Source organism: Somniosus microcephalus, chromosome 28 (assembly GCF_052327205.1).
Source record: "Somniosus microcephalus isolate GS21.2 chromosome 28, FLI_Smic_1.0, whole genome shotgun sequence".
NCBI classification, from domain to species: domain Eukaryota; kingdom Metazoa; phylum Chordata; class Chondrichthyes; order Squaliformes; family Somniosidae; genus Somniosus; species Somniosus microcephalus.
In genome coordinates this window covers 32,625,429-32,651,970 of record NC_141014.1, presented here as the reverse complement: position 1 = coordinate 32,651,970, position 26,542 = coordinate 32,625,429, and the positions used below count along the sequence as shown (strand labels likewise).

At 45.8% G+C, this 26,542-nt stretch overlaps 1 protein-coding gene across 3 annotated transcripts in view; it reads right to left on the bottom strand.

The window, feature by feature from the left end:
- Window positions 1–706: 706 nt before the first annotated feature.
- Window positions 707–26,542, bottom strand: part of emc10 (ER membrane protein complex subunit 10) — a 63,294-nt gene continuing 37,458 nt past the window's right edge. The window contains exons 6-8 of one of the 3 annotated variants that reach the window (XM_085969741.1): window positions 24,187–24,280; window positions 11,511–11,604; window positions 1,247–1,333 (exon numbers count right to left, since the gene is read on the bottom strand). In XM_085969741.1, coding sequence (XP_085825867.1) covers window positions 11,521–11,604; window positions 24,187–24,280 — 178 coding nt within the window. In that variant the 3' untranslated portion in view covers window positions 1,247–1,333; window positions 11,511–11,520. Of the gene's footprint in view, window positions 1,334–11,438; window positions 11,605–24,186; window positions 24,281–26,542 lie in introns of all 3 variants that reach the window. The other 2 variants (XR_015073934.1, XM_085969740.1) reach the window with 2 other exon arrangements.

Sequence of the window (26,542 nt, the reverse complement as noted above, 5' to 3'; positions counted from 1 at the left end):
ACCTTATCTTCCTTTGTAATGTCTGCTCGCAACCAAAAGCTGACATTGTTTATTATCTCAAGAATTAAGCGACCTTGCTCACAGAAGCTAGAAACTAGGTGTTATGCTGTATGTCAGAACACTTCAGGGCGGCTCCCGACATTGAGTGACTAATCACGCCAACCAATAAGAGAGTAACACTAGTGACGTTGTCTGTAGGTGTACGCCCACTTTTGTAACCAATGGGCGTTGCTTATTGAAAGGTATATTAATGCTTGTATGCTGTATTTCCTTTGAGAGATAGGTGCGAGTCTGAGGAGGCTCCCTCCTCTCCCTTGTGCACAAAGCCTACCGGCTGTTTTCTAATAAACTTTTAACTTTGTCAGCAGTTCCGTCTCTCCGTCTAGTTTTACTCCGAAATTCGATCTCACATATGCGTTTAAAAAAAAAAAAAATGTATTCGTGGCTTGCCATCCATTGACTGGGCAACTGAACTGTATTAATGAGAATTTTAATGGCACACAGGAGAGTTTAGGTGGTGACCAGCTTGCTCATTAAAGACTCCATGGTTCTGATGGTGCTTCCAGTCAACCCTAGACAGTTGCCATACAGCTGGGGTGAGGAATCTAAATGTCTACAAAATGTTTTGAACTTGACCGATATGAAAAAGACCGCAGCATTAATTTGCCGGCGAGGGTGGCGGAACAAATTCACACTCATCGCAGCCTGTCAAGCATTTTCCATTTATTATCTCAACAGCCTCCAAAATGAAAAGCAGTGACTTGTGTGTTTACTTCATACAAATGCACTGTGGACATCATGCCCGTTGCTATGGGTGACGCTTGAACATGTGGATTTTTCTCCCTACATCTGACAAGCTACACAAGTGACTGCACGGCTTCAGCTACGCACCTCTTGTCTTTTCACTGACTTTATATTTAAACTATAGTGCACTGGTGGCAACTAGTGGCTGCAATGGGGTTCTGCAACAACAAGGCATGAATAACACATGGCAATTCACAGCATTTCTTTTTGAAAATCAACAGTGTTTACCTCAACTATTCATACTACACTTTGGAGACTATCAGTTTGGAATGCTCTCAGTTCCTGAGAATGTTAATTCAATTCCACTATCTTTATCCAGCAAAAATGACAATATTACTTGTATTTACAACATGGGGCACTTTTCCTTTCCCGTCAATGGGGACAACGTCGTTGTCGGGATGTTTTTTTTTTGTCTTGGCTGCACGCATCACCTTCCGCCGCCACCGGAACCACCTCCACTGCCTCCTCCGTTGGGATCCTGAGCGCCCGACATCATCAGAAAAATCACAATGGGGACGATATACATCCACTGAGAAAAAGACAAGACAGAAAGAGAAGGTCAACTCGGAACGCTCCAATTATGCAGAAACATGGCGTTCCCTTCGGCGAGTGCGAGACCGACTGTTCGACAGTAAATAAAATTTTTAAAAAATTGAGCACAGGGTCGGTTTATAGATTGTTCCCGTGACCAGTGTGTTACAGGAAACTTTCGATTTACCGGCACCTAAATAACTGGAAATGTCGGTTAACCGGCAAAATTCAGGAGTAGGTTCAGGTAACTTTTATTACTTGCCTTCCTCCATGTGTTGCTGTGCAAGGGTGTGGCTGCAGCTGTTGCTAAGCTACAGAGACTCTTGCAACTTGTGGACATTGTTCTGAAGCTGTTGCTAAGCAACAGAGTTTGTTGCTTTATACGGAGCTCTCAGCTCCGTATCTTTTACTATAGCGTTCGGTTATCCGGAATTTTTGATGAACCGGCACCACGTCGGTCCCGTCCGTGCCGGATAAAAAAAAGTTTCCTGTATTCTGGTCATTTTATAAAGCTTGGTTGGGGATTTGGTTTAAAGACATGGCAGGAGGGACAGCCCGAGTGAGGGCGAGGCGGCGCAGGTTAAGTGAGCTATCGCTATAAACAAGCAATTATCGAAATGAACCTACACCTCTACTGCCCACTGAATGGTGCAAAGATCAATGCTGCACGCATTGCGTTCTTCGGTCACTAATGAGAAAGCTGCTGGAGTTCCCACTCGTAAAAGATTTTAAAATGCCTCGCCCCCGGAATGCGCCCAACTCTCGCTGGGCTCCAGTTTCACAGCAGCCCTTGGGATCCTCGGCCATTCTACAGGCACGAGCCTAGGCACTACAGGACAGATTTTCCTGTTCCTGGGCATTTTCAATCACCAGAACACAGCACAAAAAGGAAAAAAAAAATCGGGTAAGGAGGATCGCACGCCAGAAGGAAGCCTGCACGGCTTGCCAGCTATTTAAATTATTAATGGATTGAAAATCAGGCTGGCTTCCTTACCGGCATATGATTCTCCCGCCCAGCTTTTCTCTGAGCACTGTACCCAGGCGATCCAGTAAGGCCAGGCGCAGGAACAGGAAAACCTGCCCTACCCCCACCCCCGCCCAAAGTATCGGCAGCCTATTTGACTTTGCAGATCATCACAGCTACATCTAATCTGACCCTCACCCTACATCCAAACAGGCACTTTGATGACAGGAGTTACCAGATGGAGCTTGGGAGCAGGAACCACCCCCCGACCCCCCACAAGTTATTTTCTCCTCCTCACATTCTCCATTGGCCCAGCGTCACGGAGACCAACTGCAACTCTCAACTGCCCAGAGCGGAGATCACACCTGGGACCTCCTGGCCTGTACTGCTCAGTAGCACACTGGACGGTGTGATAACCCACCATTGGGGGGGGGGGGAAGCCAACATGGGAAATTTAGAAGCAGTCTCGTCATCGGGGAGTCCCATTTTGTTTTGGCCAGTTCCTTTGAATCCTTTTACTTGAAGCGCGCGTAAAGGCAACATCATCAAAGGCTACCAGGCAACATCATCAAAGGCTACCAGCTTGAACAGCTTACTGAGGGCGGCAGTTGTTCACATCAGTAACGACCTCACGATGCTTCAAGCATCAGTTGGACGTATAATTCAGCTCTATGTCAGAGTCAGGCTCATTAACCCATCCAAGCCAGTAATTCTCCTCCCAGAGAAAGTGCACTTGCCATTCAAGAGTGTGCGCAACATAACTCTTTGCAACTGTTCGGGTTTTTTTTATATAAAAGGAGGTCCTGATGACGAGAGGTTCTTTCAAATTCATTATCACATGGAGCCATTTGATTTTCTCATGCCGAGTGGGTTTTACTGTTGAAGTGTCAACCGATCATCTTAACCCACAGCAGTGACACCCATCCCCGCTTGTTAGCAGAAGTAAAGATTGAGCTATTAAACATGTTAGCAGGAAAAGGAGGACAGAATATACATGCAACAATTTAAACTTAAGAACAAAAGTATTACCCAGCAATAGATCACAAAATCTGCCGAGCTAACCATCATTCTGTTACCATAAACACAACATAAATCAGTCTCCCAATTCGAGTTAAACCATCGACCGTGACTCTCGTGGCTTTCACCCAACATGCCGTATTTCAGGAGGTTACTTCAAATTGCATTTGCACATAATCCCCGAGATAAACGGCTAACAGCAGATTTATGAAACTGCTGACAAGTAACAGGGTCCGTCCTGAATCCTTTGAGGACTGAAAGACCTTTCTCGGCTTTCAAATCCCATCCATCATTTTCCATCGGATCATTTTAAAAAAAGCATTTATGATTTTCTTTTGTGGTCTTCCACACCGTTCTCAGGTCAAGGTGACCCACTCTCCTTGTTCTTTTTCTCCCCATTCCCCCAAAAAACACCAGTCTCAAGTAAGATGGTGGTCCCACCCTCGCCGCTCCAAGGATTAGTGGGCAGGCAGACACCCCATAACCAGGTTGCCAGTGACTGTGCGAGATTAATCCTGACGTGCTCCTTATTCCCACTGAGTAGGCAGCCCACCTACACTTGGATCTTCTTATGTAACCCCCAATGTTCCATAACTCAGTGCGTTCAAAGACTTTGAAGGGAATGTAAAAGGAACACAAAAAGAGAAAAATAATGTTTCTTAATTTTGCTGAACTCTTTTATTAAAAAAAAAGTTTTTAAAAATGCAGCCAGATTCTATGTTTTCTTTTCCTTACCCCTCCTACATAGAAACATAGAAAAATAGGAGCAGGAGTAGGCCATCTGGCCCTTTGAGCCTGCTCCGCCATTCAATATGATCATGGCTGATCCTCTATCTCAATTCCATATTCCCGCTCTCTCCCCATACCCCTTGATGCCTTTTGTGTCTAAAAGCACCAACATTTCCTGGGGTACTTGGTTCTTGAGCACCTGAGACCCTCCAATCAGTGCCCAAGTGGCCATTCTCAACGTCAGTGTTCTTGCTCAGGCCAACATCCCCAGCATCAAAGCTTTGACCATGCTCAATCAGCTCCGATGGACGGGTCACATTGTCCGCATGCCCGATACGAGACTCCCAAAAACAAGCGCTCTACTCGGAGCTCCGGCACGGCAAGAGAGCCCCAGGTGGGCAGAGGAAATGCTTCAAGGACACCCTCCAAGCCTCCTTGAAAAAAGTGCAACATCCCCACCGACACCTGGGAATCCCTGGCCCAAGACCGCACAAAGTGGAGGAGAAGCATCTGGGAAGGCGCCGAACACCTCGAGTCTCTTCACCGGGAGCAAGTGGAAGCCAAGCGCAGGCAGCGCACGTCAACCCAAGCACCCCACCCACCCGCCCCTTCAACCACCGTCTGCCCCACCTGTGACAGAGACTGTAGGTCCTGCATTGGACTCATCAGTCACCTGAGAACTCATTTTTAATGTGGAAGCAAGTCATCCTCGGTTCCGAGGGACTGCCTAAGAAGAAGAATTCTCAATGTGTAAATGTTGACGGTGTTGGCAGCCTATTTGGCCATCGAGGGTATTAAAGCCAGACTCCATCCTGTTCTCACCCAACATCGCACAAATACCTTCCAGCAGGGGTCTCCGGTCAGCAAAGGAGGAGCACAAATCGGGGCTGATTTTTTTTCTTCCTCCTCCTTAGTCCAGCGGCAGAGGTTAATTGAAGCGCCCTAACTGCTGTTCCAGTTGACTGAGCACAGACCAGAAATCAAACCTGGGACCTTCCAGTCCGTAGGACTTGAGCAATACGCCGGTGCGAACTCATTTCTAGGTTTTTGAATTGAAATGCTGCTGCGGTCAAAGGGTTCAAACTCGACTTGACTGAAATCCAGTAAGTACACGAACCTCCTGTGTTATCAGATGCTGCTTCTCCCACCCCCAACTGTGCGATGGAGTCAAATCCGAACATCACTCTGTGAAGCCACATTGTCAATAAAGTTTAAGGTGTTCAATCATGGCATTTTAAAAATAAGGGATCCTTTGTCAGGATTTTAAAAGAACACTGTTGAACACAGTTTGAGTTGGATCACTACAAGGTTAAACATCAGAAATTTTTTACTTCTAAAACTATACTGTCTTGAAATCGCTTTCGGGATTATTTTTATTTTTAAGTCAACTCCCTGATTTAAAAGCGGTGTTGTTCGAATGCCACAGCTTCAACAATGGCTCAGGTGGTAAATGTACTGCCCAGTATGGAACGGAGCGGTAAGCATCAGTAACATGCCAGTTCAATTCCTGGTCTATGCGCAGTCTGCTGTTCTCAGGCAGTGTGGCACCACCAGTCACGACGATGAGCCTCAGCTCAGCTCCCGTCAGCTTGACGGGTGCGAAACGAACAGCCAAAGTATGGCAAGGTGGACGTCAGGCGAGGACAGGAGAAGATCGGGCTCGGGTTATTTTGCCTTCCGCACCACCACCCACCCCCCCTCCCCACAGCTGGGTAGCCAGCCACATTCATTGTCCCAAGTGCCGAACAGTGATACCCAACACACGGCCACTTATGCCTCAGCACATCTGTGGGCTTGCATTCAGAGCCCAACTCTGGGACACAGAGCCAGAAACCGATTATAAATGGGAATAAATGTACACACCGTTGCAATAGGCGAGCGAGAGCAGTCCTGATGCAAGTCATGGCTTAGGACTGTGAAAAAGTTCTGAACATGTGTTTTAATGGGTCAGCCTTGGCTCAGAGGCAGCGCTCTTCCCTGCTGTGTTAGAGGACGTGGGTTCAAGCACCACTCCAGGGATTTGAGCACAAAACCGAGCCTGACATGAGTGCTGAATTAGGAGATGTGCCAGCTTTCGGTTGAGACATTAACTCGAGGCCCCTCAGGTGAAAAGATCCCACGGCACCATTTGAAGGAGAGCTGGGAGTTCGACCGGTTGTCCTGGTCAACACTTGTCCCTCAATCAAAACCATCAAACAGTTTATCTGGCCATTTATCTCATTACTGTTTGTGGAGACTTTCCTGTGCACATATTGGCTGCTGTGTTACCCTACATTACAATAGTGACGACACTTCAAAAGAAATTAACTTCATTGGCTGTACAGGAAACTTTGGTTTATCCGGAGGTTAACTGTCCGGAATGCTCGAGCCACCGGCAAAAATCAGGAGCCGTTTCGTTAGGTTTTTTTTCTTTTCGTTGCTTTTTTCCCCCACCAGTCAGGCTCTGCAGGGTCTCGCTGAAGCTGTTGCTAAGCTACAGAGACGCTTGCAGGGTACGGCCGACTGTTTAGAAGCTGTTGGGTTTGTTGCCAGATACGGAGCTCAAAATCTCCGTATGTTTCAACATTAGCGCTGGTTTGTCCGGCAGTTTTGATGGGACGGCAACAGCTCGGTTCCGTCGGTGCCGGATAGCACAAAGTTTCCTGTAACGTGCTTTGGGATGCCCTGAGGTCGTGAAAGGTGTTTTATAAATTCAAGTTCTTTCTTTCTAAACAAATATAGCACACTTTATGTGCCCCTTCTCTGTAACGCTAGTGCTAGGAATATTCTGACTGTAATATACTTACCCTGACATTTTTGTCCTTTTTTTTCTATAAAGTAAATTTCAAAATAATTAGATTTTAAACGCTCCTGAATCAAGTCCTCTCAGTCCATTTCATCAGGAGAATAGTAAAGCAGATATACTTCCGGCAATGTCAGCCAAGATCATCCTTTATCGTACCACTGCTGCCTGTCGTTACTTTTCAGACAGGCCACTTATTTTTGATTGCTGACTTTCTTCCCTTTCTCCTCTGCTGATGGCATCAACTCCTTGCTGGAGGTATATGGTTCCACCGGGGCCAGCTGCCCTCTACTAGCTTGGCCAGGTGGCTGTTTGTCACACTGAAACCTAGATACGGAGTGCTGGCAGGGCCATTCCACCCTGGAAGGCACGCTACAGGAAACTTTTTTTTTTATCCGGGACCGACGTGGTGCCGGTTCATCAACAATTCCGGATAACCGAAAGCTATAGTAAAAGATACGGAGCGGAGAACTCCGTATAAAGCAACAAACACTGTTGCTTAGCAACAGGTTCAGAACAATGGCCACAAGTTCCAAGCGTCTCTGTAGCTTAGCAACAGCTGCAGCCACACCCTTGCACAGCAACAGATCGAGGAAGGCAAGTAATAAAACTTACCTGAACCTACTCCTGAATTTTGCCGGTTAACCGAGATTTCTGGTTATTTGGGTGCCGGTAAATCGAAAGTTTCCTGTAGCTACGCCCATACTATCCTTACATATTTGGATAGCAATCAGCAGCGGGATTAGCTCATTTCCCTGTCCCTAACCGAAGGGCACTGAAGCCAATTGTAGCATTCGCAAATGCTGCCTCGGCTGAGATCCGCTAGGCTAGGAATCCAACCGGGGACTTTCTGCTGTTTGGCCTAGAGCTACATCAAGCCGCTTTGCTTTTGTTCAGTCTCTGCAGGTTTTCCTTTGGTATTTACATTCCTGCGCCTCGGTATCTAAACACAGCCGGAGATCAATGCTTTAACTCAACAGATATTTGACAAAGCACCTCACCCACTAAGCAAAGGGAAAAAAAAAAATCATAGATTTTCTGAAGCTCTCTGTGTACGTCTTCAGACTGTGCTGTCAAAATCTCCCAGGGAAAAGGTTAGGGTAAGGGTTCTTAATCTTCTTGAGCGCCAGCAGTGTGAGAAAAACCACGAGTCGTACACGCTGCCGTGTGAATTAAACGCAACACTTCTCCCCAACCTTCTGATATCCAGCCAGCAGGTCAACAACGCTACACCACGTGGCAACCTTCACCTTGTGATGGAAGATAAGCGAGAAAGAGACACTCACCGCGGACTAACAGACAAGTACCTCACGCTCGTACGAGCAGCGAAATTATAAATGGCCACCCGAGAAGAATTCAGTTTAATGAAAGAAAATCTGGAAATGCAAACTGGTACCAGTAAAAGTGACCAAGAGGCTGTCGGATTGTTGTTAAAAAAAAACCTACTGGTTCACTAATGTCCTTTAAGGAAGGAAACCTGCCGTCCTTACTTGGCCTGGCCTACATGTGACTCCAGTCCCGCACCAAAGTGGTTGACTCTCGACTGCCCTCTGAAGTGGTCGCGCAAGCCACTCAATTTGAAGCAAACTGCTAAATGTAGTGGCCAAGAGCACGCTCGGGGTGGGCAATAAATGGCAGCCGTTCCAGTGATGCCCAGATCCCAAGGATGAATTTTTTTGAAAAAGATAAAATGACATCCAATTCCAATTTAAAGACTAACTGTGTGGTTGGCCAGCTAAAGCGAATCCCGACAATAAAGCCACCCTCCATTATCTACCATGAAGCTCTAACCAGAACCTGTGGAGGGGGAATAGCTGGAGTCTTGGGACGTGTGCTGAATTTTCGTCTGAAGAGGTTCCACTGTATACCTCGAAACTCAATTCATTTGAAGAGGAGGAAAGTCACTGGAGGGGCCCAGCAGGGAGTTGGCACCGACCTGACGGCTCTTTGTAGAGATCAAAAAATTGAAACGTTTGAACAAACAAGATTTTTTTCAATGAACATTTTTTTCTTCAATATAAAACGGGGAAGTACTTTGAACAAAAAAGACATCTTTTACAGAGTTAAAGTTTGTCTCCCCCAGATTTCCCTTTATTAAGTACAGAAAAGACCCCGTCTCCCAGAGTTAAACACCACCTTTCCAATCCGTCCACAATACGGTGATGGTCACTGCAGGTCATGATTTGTGCTGACTTCTCTATTCTTCGGCCCAAATCCACAACTCAGCCCAAAGTGAAAGTAGGACAAATTAGTAGCCCCAGGAATTATTTACCCACCCCTCCATTTAAAATGAACAGTATTGCCGTCTCCTCCTGACAACACCACCTTTCGTGGTCTCCACAAATGCTGCCCTGCAGTTGACATGCGTGAGCATCCTGGACTGATTCTCGTTCTGTGGAAGCGCATTATCCGAACTGTGACCGCCCACCCCCAAAACTGTGGCATGTCATCATTGTTACATAATGGAAACCACCTACAGTGATTGACGCGGGAACGTGGTCTCATAAATCCCCCATCGGTACCTCACTCAAGTGGTCATTCTTCACGCATTAGTGGGTTAACAACCACAAAACGCATCTTAGTCGAGCCTGATCCCCACCCTTGCCCCCCGCCACCAACACACACTTTCCAGCAGCGGTCACTGAATGGCAAGCAGAAGCAGGAACCGTGACTGATTTATTCCCACCGTAACCCAGGGGAACCGAGGACCCCAACTTGTGCTCTGGCAGGGACCAACTAACTCAGCATGGTCCAAGAATTGAACCTGGGATCTTCTGCTCCATTGGATTAGTTCAGTTACCCGCTGCGCCATTAGCAGAGCGTTTCAGACTGTAAAGCCACACAAATTGGTAATGGCAATGCGAGCCAGAAGTATGATAGCAAAATACTGCAGATGTTGGAAATCCGAAATAACAGAAAATGCTGGAAAATATTTTTATATTTTTTATCCACACTTTTAGTTTGTGCCTTTTCCTTTTTCTCTTTCTCTCTCCCACATGGCAACCGTCTCTCACTCTGCCGGCGCATTTCACACTTCATCTAGAGCCATTGTTTGTTTCTTTACCTGTCCTATTACTGTCTCGTCTCGCCTTGAATAACTCTTAATGTCTCTTCTTTCATCCCCTCCCCCATTTCCCAGCCCCCAAACTGCCTTTTGTTTCATTTCCTGCCTTTTCTCTCAGTTCTGTAAAAGGGTTTCGACCCGAAACGTTGACTCTATTTCTCTCTCCACGGATGTTGCCTGGCCTGCTGAGTTTTTCCAGCATTTTCTGTTGTTATTTCGAGCCAGAAGTATGTCTATCTTCTAGCACAAGTACTTTGAAAAACAGCCGGAAGAAAAATAAACTCAAAAAAGTGGATCAATGCTGTTTACAATGGCTGCTTGTAACTGCAGACGCCAGTGTCTCAGGTAATGGAACTTTCTCCATCCTCAACTGATCGCAACTTCACCAGAAATTCCAGTCTCGATAGAATTTCAATATATTAGCATCAGCAAATTTTCGTGATCTGGATTCTTCTCCAAACAATTTGATAGTAAACAAATCAATGTCTCAGGATCCCTGTGATTATTTTTTCTATAGTCCAATTTTGGCAAAGATTTTGCCAATATCTGCAGCCACCTGCAGTGCTCATCAGCCCCGCTCTGGCAGTCACCCCCACACTGGCATCCAGCTGCAGTGCCAGTCAGCCCTGCACTGGCAGCCACTCATCAGCGCCGCACTGGCAGACATCTGCAGTGCCCGTCAGCCCCTGCCATGGCAACCACCTGCAGTGCCCAAGAGGTCTCTCTACTGACAGACTGAGTGACTCTCAGATACAGAGGCTACCTGCGAGGGCTGCTGCACATTGCCACAGCTCAGCTGTACTGTGTGTGGTCAATGGAGTGAAGCGGCCAAGGCTGACGAATGAGGGCAAACGAATTTCACGCCAATGGGCTGATTTGGGTCACGCTGGAAGCAGTGTTTCCGATTCAAACAGCAAGGGGGGGGGGGGGAGAAAAGAGTGCAAATGGCAAACAGAAGATTAGTAAAGGCCAAATGATATTTGGGATGTTAGAAGTTCCAATTATGTGAAGCACAGAAAAACAAAATCAAAGCAAAGGAGCACTGTGCACCCAGCTAGGTCATGTGATTGAGCCCTCAGAGCTAGTTGGCCTTGTATTTTGGAGAGAGAGGGAGTTGCATGCTGCTCAGGCTGAGCTACTTTATGGAAAGCCACGTGGAAGAGAGCTTTTGGCTTGCCCCACTGCAGAAGCTTTCTGTCAGCCGGACCTTGACTGGGTAGAAACTTTTAAGAATTAGACTTAGTTCATTCAGATGTACAATCTCTTGGGCCTGTAGTTACACAGTGCAAAGAAACCCCGGAGACAGGAGCTACGAAGATGCACCGAATGGTTTCATGTCTCCAGGAGGCAGAGAGGTCCCTTGGCGGCAGGATCGCGCCTGTTCCGTTGGTAACAATCATTGGCTGCAGGCCGCAATGGGCGCCTAGAGTCAGAGGCCTCTTAGGCGCTCTGAAAATAGAAAGTTTGCTGTTGTGCTGCTAAGAGTTGCTGAGAATCTAAAGACAGGGTCCGGGCTTCAGGAGTAAGGAGAAACGTAATCATTTGACCTTTGTGAAAATAAATAGCGCCTTGCTCGTCACTGCACGCAATCTCCTGAAAACACTGGGAACCACCATTACTTTGCAGACGTCAGGCTTGTGCTCCCAGTTCCTGAGGCGCTTTGACGGTATTTGTAACCATGAGAAAGATGGCCCCGCCCAGAATTAAATGCCACTGCATAAAAAAAAAGAGAGAAAGACCAGCTCATCAAATTCACAGGAACAACAGCACACAAGATTAAGCAATAGTGAAGTAGCATTTCTGAAGATCACCGTGTAGCACTAGGTTTACAATATGCAACTTTTACCGACTCTTCCTCGCTCTCCACCCACAGTGCAAGCAAACTCGAGAACATCTCAACTCATTCCCTGGCACATTTTACAGATTGCAGTGTTTCCATAAATACAGCTGGGTGGGTGCAAAACCCATTACCTCATGAATGTTCTCCACGTCACTGCACAAAGCCCCGTCCTTTCCAAATTTCTCTCTTGAAGGTGCTAAATTGGCTTGGGGTAATGGTTGGTTTCATGGTCACCATCAGCCATCAGATACCTCGCTAAAGCCTGTGAGCCTAGGCAATGAGCACTGGCACAGGCTGACTAACTGCGAAGGATGTCACAGTCAAGCCCGATCATATGCGCACCAGAGATTGCTGCAAGTGCATTGCGCAACTGAAGTCACCCAACAGGGATCTGGTGGATTTTTACATTCCCTATCCCAGGGCCAGTGAAACCAACTCAACGGAGTTACTGGCTTTTTATTCTTAGCTGCTGTTTGGGAGAAAACTTGTCTACAGTGTTAAAGCTCTGCAAAAACAGTGTATTATATAATATGCACAAACTGCAATAGTCCTCCTGAACAGGTAGTGAAATAAATCCCATTAGCACTTTTCCAATCATGAGATTCAATCACAGGAGGCGGCCAACCATTGCTGTATGCCGTGACACCGCCAAAAACAAAACGGCAGATGGGTACAGTTAAATGTAGCATATGCAAGGACATAGAATAGTATAGCACAGAATTATACCCCAGTAACACAGGATATCTACAATTCCCTCTGTGACAAGTTTACTATTTAACCCATTTAACACTCTTGCCAAAAATAGCAGAGACAGGAATTCAGTATGAGCATGTTAAATATTCGCACAGTAACACCACTGATGGCAATAGTTACTGTATAGCAGTATTATATAGAACCAGCTGATTGCCTGTGATCTTCATTGAACAATTTAAAAATATGAAACTGTATATTAAAGCTAAATCTGACTTTTGCTTTCAAATAAATGAAAGATATGAAAAGAAAATGTCAGATTTACCTTTAATATCTTTCATTTATTTTTTCTGTAATATTTGGCTCGCAATCAGTTTCCTTCTTTACTCACTGAATTATTCTCCGTTTTGGATTTATTGTGTTGCTTCAAAATACATTTCCCCCCCCGACTTAAAATTATATTTATCTTTTTATCGGAGACAAATTCCATGGTACTGCTACTACATGTAGATAGACAGAAGCAAGGCGAGACAGAATCAACAACGCAGGGACACCAAGGTAAACAGAACTGAAAGGAAGTGCTAGAGCGTGTTACAGACTGTCGGTAAAAAAGACTCTCACTTCAGTCACTGCTGCCTGGAGCAGAGTGTAATTTCAAAATATCAGGCCTTTCGCTGCTGTCACTGTGCGGAAGCTAGAGCTGTTTTGTATGTGCTTTGCGTGCGTAACTTCTATAGCTAATTTGGAACCTGTGTGCTGATAATACTGCCTTCTGGAGTGGCTTGGAGAGAAACAAGACAGAGCGGGCGCTAATGATCTAGGATTCTGCGAGCTCGGAAGGGTGGGGAGGTCTCTGCAGGGGCAGAAATCCACAGGGCTTCAGCTTCCAGCTCGGGGGAACAGCTCTTTAAAGCACTCTGAAATGACATCACACCGCTGGCAGCGTGTTGGGAAAGATACATGTCTTGTCACACTATTTAGCAACCTGTTCGTAAGTTTTCGGTCTGTTTCCAAGTGGCAGGCAGTGACTAGTGGGTACCGCAGGGATCGGTGCTAGGACCCCAGCTATTCACAATATATATTAATGATCTAGTCGAGGGAACTAGGTGTAATAGCTCCAAGTTTGCAGACGACACAAAGCTGGGTGGGTGTGTGTGCTGCCGAGAAACTCCAGTATGATTTGGACAGGTTGGGCGATTGAGCAGATGCAGTATAATGTGGATAAATGCGAGGTTATCCACTTTGGTGGCAAAAACAGGAAGGCAGGTTATTATCTGAACGGCAATAGATTGGGAGAAGAGGAAATGCAACGAAACCTGGGTGTCCTTGTGCACCAGTCGCTGAAGGTAAGCATGCAGGTGCAGCAGGCGGTTAAGAAGGCAAATGGTATGTTGGCCTTCATAGCGAGAGGATTTGAGTACAGGAGCAAGGATGTCTTGCTGCAGTTGAACAGGGCCACACCTTGAGTATTGTGTGCAGTTTTGGCCGCCCTATCTGAGGAAGGATGTTCTTGCCATGGAGGGAGTGCAGCGAAGATTCACCAGACTGATACCTGGGATGGCAGGAATGACGTATGAGGAGAGATTGGGTCGACTAGGCTTATATTCGCTGGAGTTTAGAAGAATGAGAGGGGATCTCATTGAAACTTAGAAAATTCTAACAGGACTAGACAGACTTGATGCAGGAAGGATGTTCCCGATGGCGGGGGAGTCCAGAACCAGGGGTCACAGTCTAAAGATAAGGGGTAAGCCATTTAGGACTGAGATGAGGAAGAATTTCTTCACCCAGAGATTGGTGAACCTGTGGAATTCTCTACCACAGAAGGCAGTTGAGGCCAATTCATTAAATATATTCAAGAAGGAGTTAAGATATATTTCTTAATGCTAAAGGGATCAAGGGATATGGGGAGAAAGCAGGGACAGGGTACTGAATTTGGATGATCAGCTATGATCTCATTAAATGGCGGAGCAGGCTCGAGGGGCCGAATGGCCTACTCCTGCTCCTATCTTCTATGTTTCTATGTTTTTAAATTACATACTTACGCCTCAACAGCATAAATTGTAATTCCATTTCTTTTTAATTAAAGCAAACGATATTTGTGAGGTGTTTAAGAAAGAGGAGGGAATGGGAGAAAGTGGCAAAGTCCAGCGCTGGAGCAAGGGCCAAAGCTGAGGGAGGGTAAGCAGGAGGCCTGGCGTCGGTGGTGACAGTGGCCAGAAGAGGGCTCACGTCGGGGAGGAGCGCGCTGGGAGCAATTTCACAATTTATGATGTAATAGGAAACTCTCGTTTAAACGGCACCTAAATATCCGGAATTCTCTATTAACCGGCAAAAATTCTCACTCCGAAAACAACACCTCAATAACCGGCAATGTTGCAGAGTCCGAGTCTCCCGCGGCGGCCGAGTTAGTCAGTGGGGGTATTTCTCCAAACTGCCACTACTCGGCTTCTTGGCGCTGTCGGAAGTCGGAACACCTCAATACCCCTGTAACAGGAGTCTGACTCTCCCGCGCTGCCGGTAGTCTCTTCTGATCCGCCATTTTAAAGGGGTACTGTGTGTCTCCCGCGCTGCTGGTCGTCATTGCATTGCATTACCCTCTTAATCAAGCATCTTCCACCATCCATTTAACACAACATTCTGTAGGTGAGTACCCAATTACTGTATACTGCACATTTCTTGATTTTTAAAAAATTATTCTTTGTTAAAAATAGCCTCGATAGATAACCCTCTCCATCATCCGGAATTTTTGATCAACCGGCAACACGCCTGTCCCGTCGGTGTCGGATACCAAAGAGTTTCCTGTATATACAAGAGCTTTATATTCCAATAACACACTGTATGGTATATACTCCTGAATCTCCGGTGAGTTTTTCCACACTGAACAGAAACTCACCTCTTACATTTTTTCTCCTGCACTGGGATTGGGGGGTGAGGGTGGTGGGGGGGGGCGGGGGGGGACGGCAGAAAAGGGTTCCAGATAGGAAATAGAAAAAATATTAATTTGATCCTTCTCCATTGCATAGGCTTAAGTTGCAATAGCTTTATATGATCTCAGTGCAATGCAAGAAAATTAAACTGTTGTTAAAAAGCAGCTACTGTTGATGGGTGAGATCAAAACATGATCCTCGGATTAACATACAGGAAACTTTGTGCTATCCGGCACCCACGGGACCGAGCTGCTGCCGTTGCCTCAAAACTTCTGTAATCTCCAAAGTTAATGTTGAGAGATACGGAGATTCTTATCTCCGTATTTGACAACAAACACTGTTGCTTAGCAATAGCTTCTAAACACTCGGGTGTGGCCCTAAAGCTCTGTAGCTGAAGCTGTTGCTATAGCTACAGACCTTGCACAGCTTGACTGTTCAAACAAAGCAAAAAAAAACAAACAAAAAGAATAAAAAACGGCTGCTGATTTTTGCCGGTGGCTCCAGATTGCCGGATAGCTCACCTCCGGATAGCACAAAGTTTCCTGTATTCCTTTTGGCCAACAATTTTCAATTTTTATGTCCAGGAGCAGTTGTTGTACAGCACAAAAGAAAAACACCGCTCCCGTCAACTGTCTCCTTTAAACTTTTATCAAAGTATTATAAAAGCTTCCATTCAGGGGGCTTCCTCAATGGCTTAGCTTGTCAAGGAACCTCCCAGTGTAGTACTGAGACAAACAGATCTTGGGTGTCAATCCCCATCTCTGCTGACTTAGCCGATTTCTCAGTTGGGGCACTGGGAGAAGAGTGTCAAATAACCTCAGCATCCTTTGGTTGGGGCGCAGGGAGGGGGAGGGGGGGGGGGTGGTGGAGGAGTCAGCCGGAGTTCCCATTCCTCATTACTTTCCGGTGGCCCCAGTGCAAACCATGGCTATGTGACGGTGTTAAGAAACCAGATGCAATGCTCCCTCGATCAAATACCCTAATGACAATTCACATTCTAGGTTCACAGAAGGAATGGGCTGGTGGCGATAGAGAAACTCTATCCCAGCATGAGGAGCGATTGAGTAGATTGGGTCTAAACTCTCTGGAGTTTTAGAAGAATGAGAGGTGATCTCATTGAAACAGTTAAGATTCTGAGGGGGATTGACGGGGGAGATGCCGAGAGGTTGTTTCCCCCTGGCTGGAGAGGCTAGAACTAGGGGTCAGTCTCAGGATAAGGGGTCAGCCACTTAAGACCGAGATGGGGAGGAATTTCTTCACTCAGAGGGTTGTGAATCTTTGGAATTCTCTACATAAGAACATAAGAAATAGGAGCAGGAGTAGGCCAATCGGCCCCTCGAGCCTGCTCCGCCATTCAATAAGATCATGGCTGATCTGATCCTAACCGCCAATCTACTATCACAGAACCATCTCCTGAATCTAACAGAATTAGACACACGAATTAGGAGCAGGATCAGGCTACACGGCCCCTGGGCCCGCTCCGCTACCCACAGGGCCATGACCGATCCGAACCTAGACTCATGTCCAAATTCCTGCCCGCTCCCCGTAACCCTTAATTCCCTTTACTTCTAGGAAACTGTCTATTTCTGTTTTAAATTTATGTAATGATGTAGCTTCTACAGCTTTTTGGGGCAGCATATTCCATGGACCTACCACCCTCTGAGTGAAGTAGTTCCTCCTCCTCTCAGTTTTGAAAGAGCAGCCCCTTATTCTAAGACTATGCCCCCTAGTTCTAGTTTCACCCATCATCGGGAACATTCTCCCTGCATCCACCCGATCCAACCCCTTCACAATCTTATATGTTTCAATAAGATCGCCTCTCATTCTTCTGAACTCCAATGAGTAGAGTCCCAATCTACTCAGCCTCTCCTCATATGTCCATCCCCTCATCCCCGGGATTAACCGAGTGAACCTTCTTTGTACTGACTCGAGAGCAAGTATGTCTTTTCTTAAGTATGGACACCAAAACTGTACGCAGTATTCCAGGTGTGGTCTCACCAATACCTTGTACAACTGAAGCAATACCTCCCTATTTTTATATTCTATCCCCCTAGCAATGAAAGCCAACATTCCATTGGCCTTCTTAATCACTTGCTGCACCTGCGTACTAACATTTTGAGTTTCGTGCACCAGGACCCCCAGATCCCTTTGTACTTCAGTACTTTCCAGTTTCTTGCCATTAAGATAATAACTTGCTCTACGATTTTCCCTGCCAAAGTGCATAACCTCACACTTTCCAGTATTGTATTCCATCTGCCAAATCTCTGCCCACTTACTTAGCCTGTCTATGTCCCCTTGCAGGTTTTTTATGTCCTCCTCACTCACTACTTTCCCCCCCATCTTAGTATCATCTGCAAACTTTGATATGTTACACTCGGTCCCCTCCTCCAAATCGTTAATATAGATTGTAAAGAGTTGGGGACCCAGCACCGACCCCTGCGGAACACCACTAGTTACTGATTGCCAGTCTGAGAATGAACCATTTATCCCAACTCTCTGCCTTCTGTTAGATAGCCAATCCTCTATCCATGCCAGAATATTACCCCCAATCCCGTGATTTTTTATCTTAAGCAATAATCTTTTGTGTGGCACCTTGTCAAATGCCTTTTGGAAGTCTAAATACACTACGTCCACTGGTTCCCCTTTATCCACCCTATATGTTACTTCCTCAAAGAGCTCCAGCAAATTTGTCAAACATGACTTCCCCTCCATAAAACCATGCTGACTTTGTCCTATTAAATTATGATTATCTAAATGTCCTGTTACTGTCTCCTTAATAATGGACTCCAAAATTTTACCTACCACAGATGTTAGGCTATAGTTTCCAGCCTTCTGTCTACTGCCCTTTTTAAATAAGGGTGTTACATTAGCAGTTTTCCAGTCTGCCGGGACCTTTGCCGAGTCCAGGGAGTTTTGGAAAATTATTACCAATGCATCCACAATCCCTACCGCCACTTCCCTCAAGACCCTAGGATGTAAGCCATCCGGTCCAGGTGATTTATCCGCCTTGAGTCCCATTATTTTACCGAGTACCACTTCCTTAGTGATTTTGATCGTGTTTAGCTCCTCCCCCCCTATAGCCCCCTGTTTGTCCAGTGTTCGGATATTCTTAGTGTCCTCTACTGTAAAGACTGATGTAAAATATTCATTCAGTGTTTTTGCCATCTCCATATTTCCCACCATTAATTTCCCGGTCTCATCCTCTAAGGGACCAACATTTACTTTAGCCACCCTTTTTCTTTTTATATAACTATAAAAACTCTTACTATCTGTTTTTATATTTTTTGCTAATTTACTTTCATAATCTATCTTCCCTTTCTTAATTAATCTTTTTGTTATCTTTTGCTGTCTTTTAAAGTTTTCCCAATCCTCTATCCTCCCACTAGATTTGGCTACCTTATATGCCCTTGTTTTTAGTTGAATACTATCCTTAATTTCTTTACTTAGCCACGGATGGCTGTCTTTTCTTTTACACCCTTTTCTTCTCAGTGGATATATATTTTTTGGAAGTTGTAAAATAACTCCTTAAATGTACACCACTGATCATGTATCGTCTTACCCATTAATCTATTTTCCCAATCCACTCTACTCAATTCCGCTCTCATACCTTCATAGTCTCCTTTATTCAAGCTTAGCACGCTTGTTTGAGATCCAACCTTCTCACCCTCTAATTGAATATGGAATTCAACCATGTTATGGTCACTCATTCCAAGGGGATCCTTTACTAGGACATTTTTAATTAATCCTGTCTCGTTACACAGGACCAGGTCCAAGGTTGCTTGACCCCTGGTCGGTTCAGTTACATACTGCTCAAGAAACCCATCCCTAATACACTCAATGAACTCATCCTCAAGGCAGCCCTGCCCAATTTGATTTGTCCAATTAATATGATAGTTAAAATCCCCCATAATTATAGATGTTCCCTTATTACAAGCCTCAACTATTTCCTGATTGATACTCCGTCCAACAGAGTTGCAACTGTTCGGAGGCCTATAGACTATGCCCACTAGTGTTTTTTTCCTCTTATTATTCCTTATCTCCACCCAAACTGTTTCATTATCCTGATCTTTTGACCCAATATCATTTCTGCTCAGATGTTCAGTATATTCAAGGCTGAGATAGATAAGATTTTTGGACAAGGACATCAAGGGATATGGGGATCAGGGGAGAAAGAGGAGTTGAGGTCAAAGATCAGCCATGATCTTATTGAATGGCGGAGCAGGTTCGAGGGGCTGTATGGCCGACCCCTGCTCCTAATTCTTATGTTCTTATTAAGACCTTTAGGAGAAGGGGATGGCAAAGTAACTAAATTCTCCCACTATATAACACTTTGATCACAATGATCATTGAAGGTAAGAAAGCAAAGTGGAAAAACTCCAACAGGAAATCGTCAAAAGGATAAAAATAAAACAAAACTGTATACGTTATAAAAATAAATGATGTATGACAATGTGATTAGAGCTGCAACAGTCTCAGGAGAATAGGATGTCTAAAACCTAATAAGTTTCACTCTTGTGGTTTAACACATTATCCGCACCCCTCAAGTGTATAGCTTGCAACCCACTCTCAGCCACTGTCTGTGCTCCATTTAATCCTACCGCCAAATGAATACATTAGTTTCTGGTGAGCAGGTCAGGTCACTTCCACTGCAGCAGTTTGAAACACAACTCTGTACAATGAGATCTTACAGGAGTCTTCACGGCAGACAGCTCTTATAAGGACATTTCAGCAGTGAAATTGCTTAGCTCTGTATCAAAGAATGACACAGAATTGCACAGAAACAGGCCATTTAACCCAACCAGCGTTTATGCGCCACTCGAGCCTCCTCCAATCTTTCCTCATCTAACAGCGTAACCCTCTATTCCCTTCTCCCTCATGTGCTTATCTAGCCTCCCCTTAAATGCATCTCTGCTATTCGCCTCAACCACTCCCTGTGGTAGCGAGTTCCACATTCTCACCACTCGCTGGGTAAAGAAGTTTCTTCTGAATTCCCGATTGGATTTCTTGGTGACGATCTTATATTGATGGCCTCTAGTTTCGCTCTTCCCCACAAGTGGAAACATTCTCTCTGTGTCTACTCTATCAGAACCTTGCAGAATTTTAAAGACCTCAAGAGACAAGAGCCCCAGCCTGTTCATCCTTTCCTGATATGTTTAACCTCGCATTTCTGGTACAGGAAACTTTTTTTTTTATCCGGCACCGACGTGGTGCCGGTTCATCAAAAATTCCGGATCACCGAACGCTATAGTAAAAGATACGGAGAGCTGAGAGCTCCGTATAAAGCAACAAACCCTGTTGCTTAGCAACAGGTTCAGAACAATGGCCACAAGTTCCAAGCGTCTCTGTAGCTTAGCAACAGTTGCAGCCACACCCTTGCACAGCAACAGATGGAGGAAGGCAAGTACAATATGAAGTATGAACCTACTCCTGAATTTTGCCGGTTAACCGAGATTTCCGGTTATTTAGGTGCCGGTAAACCAAAAGTTTCCTGTACCATTCTTGCAAATCCTTTTTGCACCCTCTCCAGTGCCTCTATATCCTTTTTACAATATGGCAAACAGAATTGTACACAGTACTCCAAGTGTGGTCTAACTAAGGTTCGATACAAGTTTAGCATAACTTATCTACTTTTCAATACTATCCCTGTAGAAATAAACCCTAGTGCCTGGTTTCTTCTTTTATGACCTTATTAACCTGCGTCGCTACTTTTAGTGATCTGTGTGTCTGTACTCCGAGATCCCTTTGTTTCTCTACCCCATTCAGATTCTTATTTTTCAAGTAATGTGACCTCCTTATTTTTCTTACCAAAATGTAATACCTTACACTTATCGGTGTTGAAATTCATTGGCCAATTATATGCCCATTCTGCAAGTTTATTAATGTCCTCTTGTAATTTGTTGCGGTCCTCCTCAGTATTGACTATCCCCTACCCCCCAAATTGGTGTCATCCGCAAATTTAGAATTTGTGTTTCTGATTCTAAAGTCTAAATCGTTAATATAAATTGTCAACAGTGGTCCCAGTACTGATCCTTGCGGAACCCCACTTGGTCTGTGCCGAGAGCGCTGGTGGCTGGCAGAGCAGTAGTCGGAATGCTACGACTGGCCATAGCAACCCGCTGGGTTAGAGAGCAAGAAAAGAAATCGGCCGGAGTTCCCAGCGTTGACGGCTATCCAGTGACAGCTGCCGAAACGTGGAGCTGGGTGGAGATCGGATGAGGACAGGGTCAGGCTCAACGGTGATGCGCCTTGCAGTAGCCTGCTCACACTCTTGCCGGGGTTTCCCACTCGTGTGCTCGCCAGCCTGCAATTTCTCCCCCCCCCGACCCCCACCTCCCCCCAAAATAATTAATTTTAATAATAGACAGGGGAATCCCAAGCAGAAAAATCACACCTGCCTAAACTTACATTTGAAGAATGGTTACTGGGGCAACGTGCAGAACTGTGCTCCAGCAAGAGTCAGTGCGGAACAAAGAGGGTAGAAAAATCAGGGGCAAGGAATCCACAGTTAAAACAAGAATTCAAAGCTAGTACAGGAAACTCTTTGGTATCTGGCACCGACGGGACCGGGATGGTGCCGGTTGATGGCGAGGGTTAAATACCGAGGCTATTTTTAACAAACAAAAATAAAAAAATCAAGAAATGTGCAGTATACAGTAATTGGGTACTCACCTACAGAATGTTATGTTAAATGGATGGTGGAAGATGCTTGATTAAGTACAGTACTGCCAGTTGAGGGTAATCCATAACTCTTTAATGACTCCCGACAGCGCCAAGAAGCCGAGTAGTGGCAGTTTGGAGAACTACCCCCACTGACTAACTCGGCCACTGCGGGAGACTCGGACTCGGCAACATTTCCGGTTATTGAGGTGTTGTTTTCGGAGTGAGAATTTTGCCGGTTAATAAAGAATTCCGGATAGTTAGGTGCCGTTTAAACGAGAGTTTCCTGTACAGGAAGCTTTCTGGTATCCGGCACTGACGGGGCCGAGCTGGTGCCGTTAGATCAAAACTGCCGTATAAACCAGCGGCAATGTTAAAACATACAGAGCTTTTCAGCTCCGTGTGAATCAACAAACCCTGTTGCTTAGCAACAGCTCCAAAACAGTCGGCTGCAACTGCAAGCGTCTCCAGCTGAAGCTGTTGCTTAGCTACAGACCTTGCAGAGCCTGACTGGGGGAAAAAAAAGCAACGAGAAGTAAAAAAAACTTATAGAAAACGGCTCCTGAATTTTGCCGGTAGATAGAGCTTTCTGGACTTCTAACCTCCGGTTAAACGAAAGTTTCCTGTACTTGTGAATTTTAGCACTGCCACAGATTCCTTCATGAACCTCCGACAGCAATGCCCATAGGCGGAGGTGCTCCACATCAACATCAAGAGCTCAGATTCAGGAATAGGACCAACTGGTAAAAGCAACCGAGAAAGGGACTCCAGATGGAGACAGACTTCCATAAAGCTCTCAGCGTCAACTTCCTGGACAACTGCCAATTTCCAGAAAGCCGGAACAGGTTTCCAGCAGTAATGATGGAAGATGGGAGCTACTGCATCTGACCACAGTAACGTTGAACCAGCTCACAGAGCTTTTCACTGCAATCAGCATTAAATATTGAAAAGGGAAATTAGCAAGAACTGGCACTTAAACATTCAAAAAAAAAATCACCTCTATGTTGACTAAATTTGAAATTCTTGTGTTCCCTCGTAGTCGCTCATAGCTTACATGCATGGTCAACAGGATCTCAGCCCCCCTTTTTGAATTATGTGCGATCTTATATATTCCTCATCTGCCTACAGGACTCGAATTAAAGTGTTACATTTTATTGGACTGCTTAATAGCAGGAAATGAACTTTGGTATATTATACACAAATGACAATAACACATTAAGAGATGTATCAGTGTCATCAGATGTGTTGCTCTAGCCTGCTCTATTTATAATATGTGCAGATGCAGCTTGCTTGGGGGTGGGAGGAAGATGTTTTTTTTATACTTATACTTCCATCTCTTCCCCCCCCCCCCCCCCCCCGCTGTTCTCTCCTCCTTTTCTGATTCATAGGTGCCAGTGGCCCTCGGGTAACAGATCTAATACAGCAGTCCAGTACCAGAGTTCAAAGCGACAGCTTGCTCCTCGCGTACCTCGCCCAAGTGCCCAATCTTACACGAGTGACCGTCTGCAGTCATTTGACAATGGGAGGAACCACAGCCCAGCCTAACTGTGTCATTACCCAACATCGAAGCATGTGTGCCTTCCAGTAGGGGTGACTACATGGTAATCAGGAGCAGGAGCCCTGGTTCTTCTTTGCTCCTTCCCAGCACAAGGGTCAGTTACGCCAATCACAATGCCCACCTACTCCGCGGCCGAGATAAGCTAACTCAGCACCGAGCAGGCATTGAACCAGAAACCTTCGTGGTGCGTATGGCTCGGAACCATGTGAGGCAATGAATTTATTCACTACGCCGTCGCAGGAGCCGAGAAAATCTTAGCCTCTTTTATTTTTAAAAATACGTGATTGTGGTGGGTAGGACTAATGGACCGCAGGCTAGCATTTGAAATAAACAGATGCTGGTTTTTATTTCACCGCCAGTTACAGAGCAATTGCATGCTCCGTGCATATAAATATAATATCACACTCTAACCCCATTAAATAGCACAATATCACACAGTGAGTACGTGGCTCCTGTAAAGTACAGTACTTGCTATTTGTTTGCAAATACCTTCTCGGAATTGTCTTATACATGAATAGGGCATTAATTCTGCAAGATTATTATGACATTTCTGCAAGATTATTACGACATTTTATTTCACATACCCCAACACAGTTTTTTTTCTCTCGAAAAGGCCAACTTACATATTTTGCGATAAATGATTTCTGCTCCTGCGGGTTTTTCGCTTTCTGGGCCTGTTCATGTTCCAGCCGCTCAATAAATGCCGCGGTCTCTGGCCTGCAACAGAATATTAAGCACCATTCAGAGCAGGCCGATCCATCCTAATAACTTATGGGAGATGATCAATCAGGAGTGTGGCTAACAAGTAAAATGGATCATTTGCTCTGCTCCCCCCACTGTTCTGTTAGTTCACAAAACTACTCTTTAAACTTTAATGCAAAAGCAAAATACTGTGGATGCTGGAAATCCGAATTAAAAACAGAAATGCTGGAAACACTCAGATCAGATCAGGCAGCATCTGTGGGGAGAGAAACAGGGATAATGTTGCACCATCGTCCCTTTTCTCATTTAATCTCTCCTGTCTTCCACTCTATCACAGACCTTCCCTTTTGTTCTTTCCTCCCCTCCCCTTGCCTCTGGACCTGCTTAAAATCTGTTACATCTCTAACTTTTTCCAGGCCGAGCAACAGGGGAGCATCTTCTGGGAAGATGTTCTCAAGACTGCGAAAGAGATTGAGGGAAAAATCTGACGAAAGGTCACCGGCCTGAAATGTTAACTCTCTGAGTTTCTCTCTCCACAGATGCTGCCTGACCTGCCGAGTATTTCCAGCATATTCTGCTTTTATTACTTTAAACTTTCACCTTGCCCTCCAAATAGGTGAGCTGGTCCAGTGTACAATTTCGGCGGACAGTCCAGGCAGCTGCGAGATTCGAGACTGAGCCATGCCGAGATAGCCAACCTCAGCCGGTACACACTGGTAGTGGCATCACAATTGGTCTCCGCAACCCCTGGGCTATAGAAAAGATTTTAAAAACCTGCCACATTTCCTGCTCCTAATCACTATCCGATGATTCCTGCTGGAGAGTATATACTTATGGACATCAAGCTCATTTGCATGTCCTCCACAGTCAAAGTCAACCTCACTTACCTACCTCCGCACTATTTCCCTCAGTCCATTCTCTCTCTGAGACGTCCAATTATCCCCAGAGCCCACTTAAATTGTCTGTTTCCATTGCTTTCTCTGGCAACATTCCATGGGGGGAAAATTCAGTTGTTTGCGCCTCCCGTTAGCGCCTTAAGAGGGCGCTAATGGGGCGCAAAGCAACTAGCGCCCGGGCGCGGCGATGTTTGCGCCGCTCGCGAAATTAACTAGACATTTTGAGGCGGCGCTAAACACTACCGCCACGATCTCCTGCGCCGGCAGATTGTGACGTCAGTCGAGTGCGCAACGCCCTGGACCGGATATTGAGTGGCGCCCCCTGCCTTACCGCCTGCCGCTAGCAACAACAGGTTGAGGGGAGCGTTTTGCTGCCAGAAAGGGACTAGGGGAGCGCTGTTTAAAGGCGACCGCTTCCTGCCTTTTTTTGTTGGTGACATTTTTGCACCACGCATTCTGAGGGAGAGAGAGAGACTTCTGGAGAGATTCAACGCTGTGTGAAGGAGTTTTGAGTACTGAGCAGCACTTTGCAGGTTCATTTTGATTTGCCCTTCCTTGCTTCGCCAGCGCTCTGAGGTAGCGCCTCGCTGCTCAGCCTTTGCGCCTTAAGATAGGTGTGAAGCGCCTGATTTAGCGCTCCAATCACCTCCAGGGGCGATAAAAGCCAAGTTTGCTGTCGGAGGCGATAATTAGCGCCAGGCGCTAAACTTTGCGCACGGCCGATAACGGCGCCCCAAACGGAGCGATTGCGAATTTTTCCCCCCCATGACTTTTACCCTTTGGGTGAAAAAGTTCCATCTGACTTCTCTTCTTACTCCTAACTTCCACATTTTTAACTTGTATCGCATGACGTTTGATCCATTCACCGTAGTGAACAATTTATTTGAATGTGTGTTAGCCGTGGCTCAGTGGGTAGCACACGGAGTCAGAAGGTCGTGGGTTCAAGTCCCACTCCAGAGACTTGAGCACAAATACCTAGGCTGACACTCTAGTGCCAGTAGTGAGGGAGTGCTGCACTGTCGGAGGTGCCGTCTTTCGGATGAGACGTTAAACCGAGGCCCTGTCTGCCTCTCAGGTGGACGTAAAAGATCCCATGGCACTATTTCGAGGAACAGCAGGTAGTTATCCCCAGTGTCCTAGTCAATATTTAGCCCTCAAACATCACAAAAGCAGATTATTTGGTCATTACCACATTGCTGATTGTGGGAGCTTGCTGTGCGCAAATTGGCTGTCACGTTTCCTACATTCCAGGGTGCCTTGGCACGTTGGATCCTAAACTGGCTGAGTGGCAGGAGGCAGAGGGTGATGGTCGAAGGTTGCTTTTGTGACTGGAAGCCTGTGTCCAGTGGGGTACCTCAGGGATCGGTGCTGGGTCCCTTGC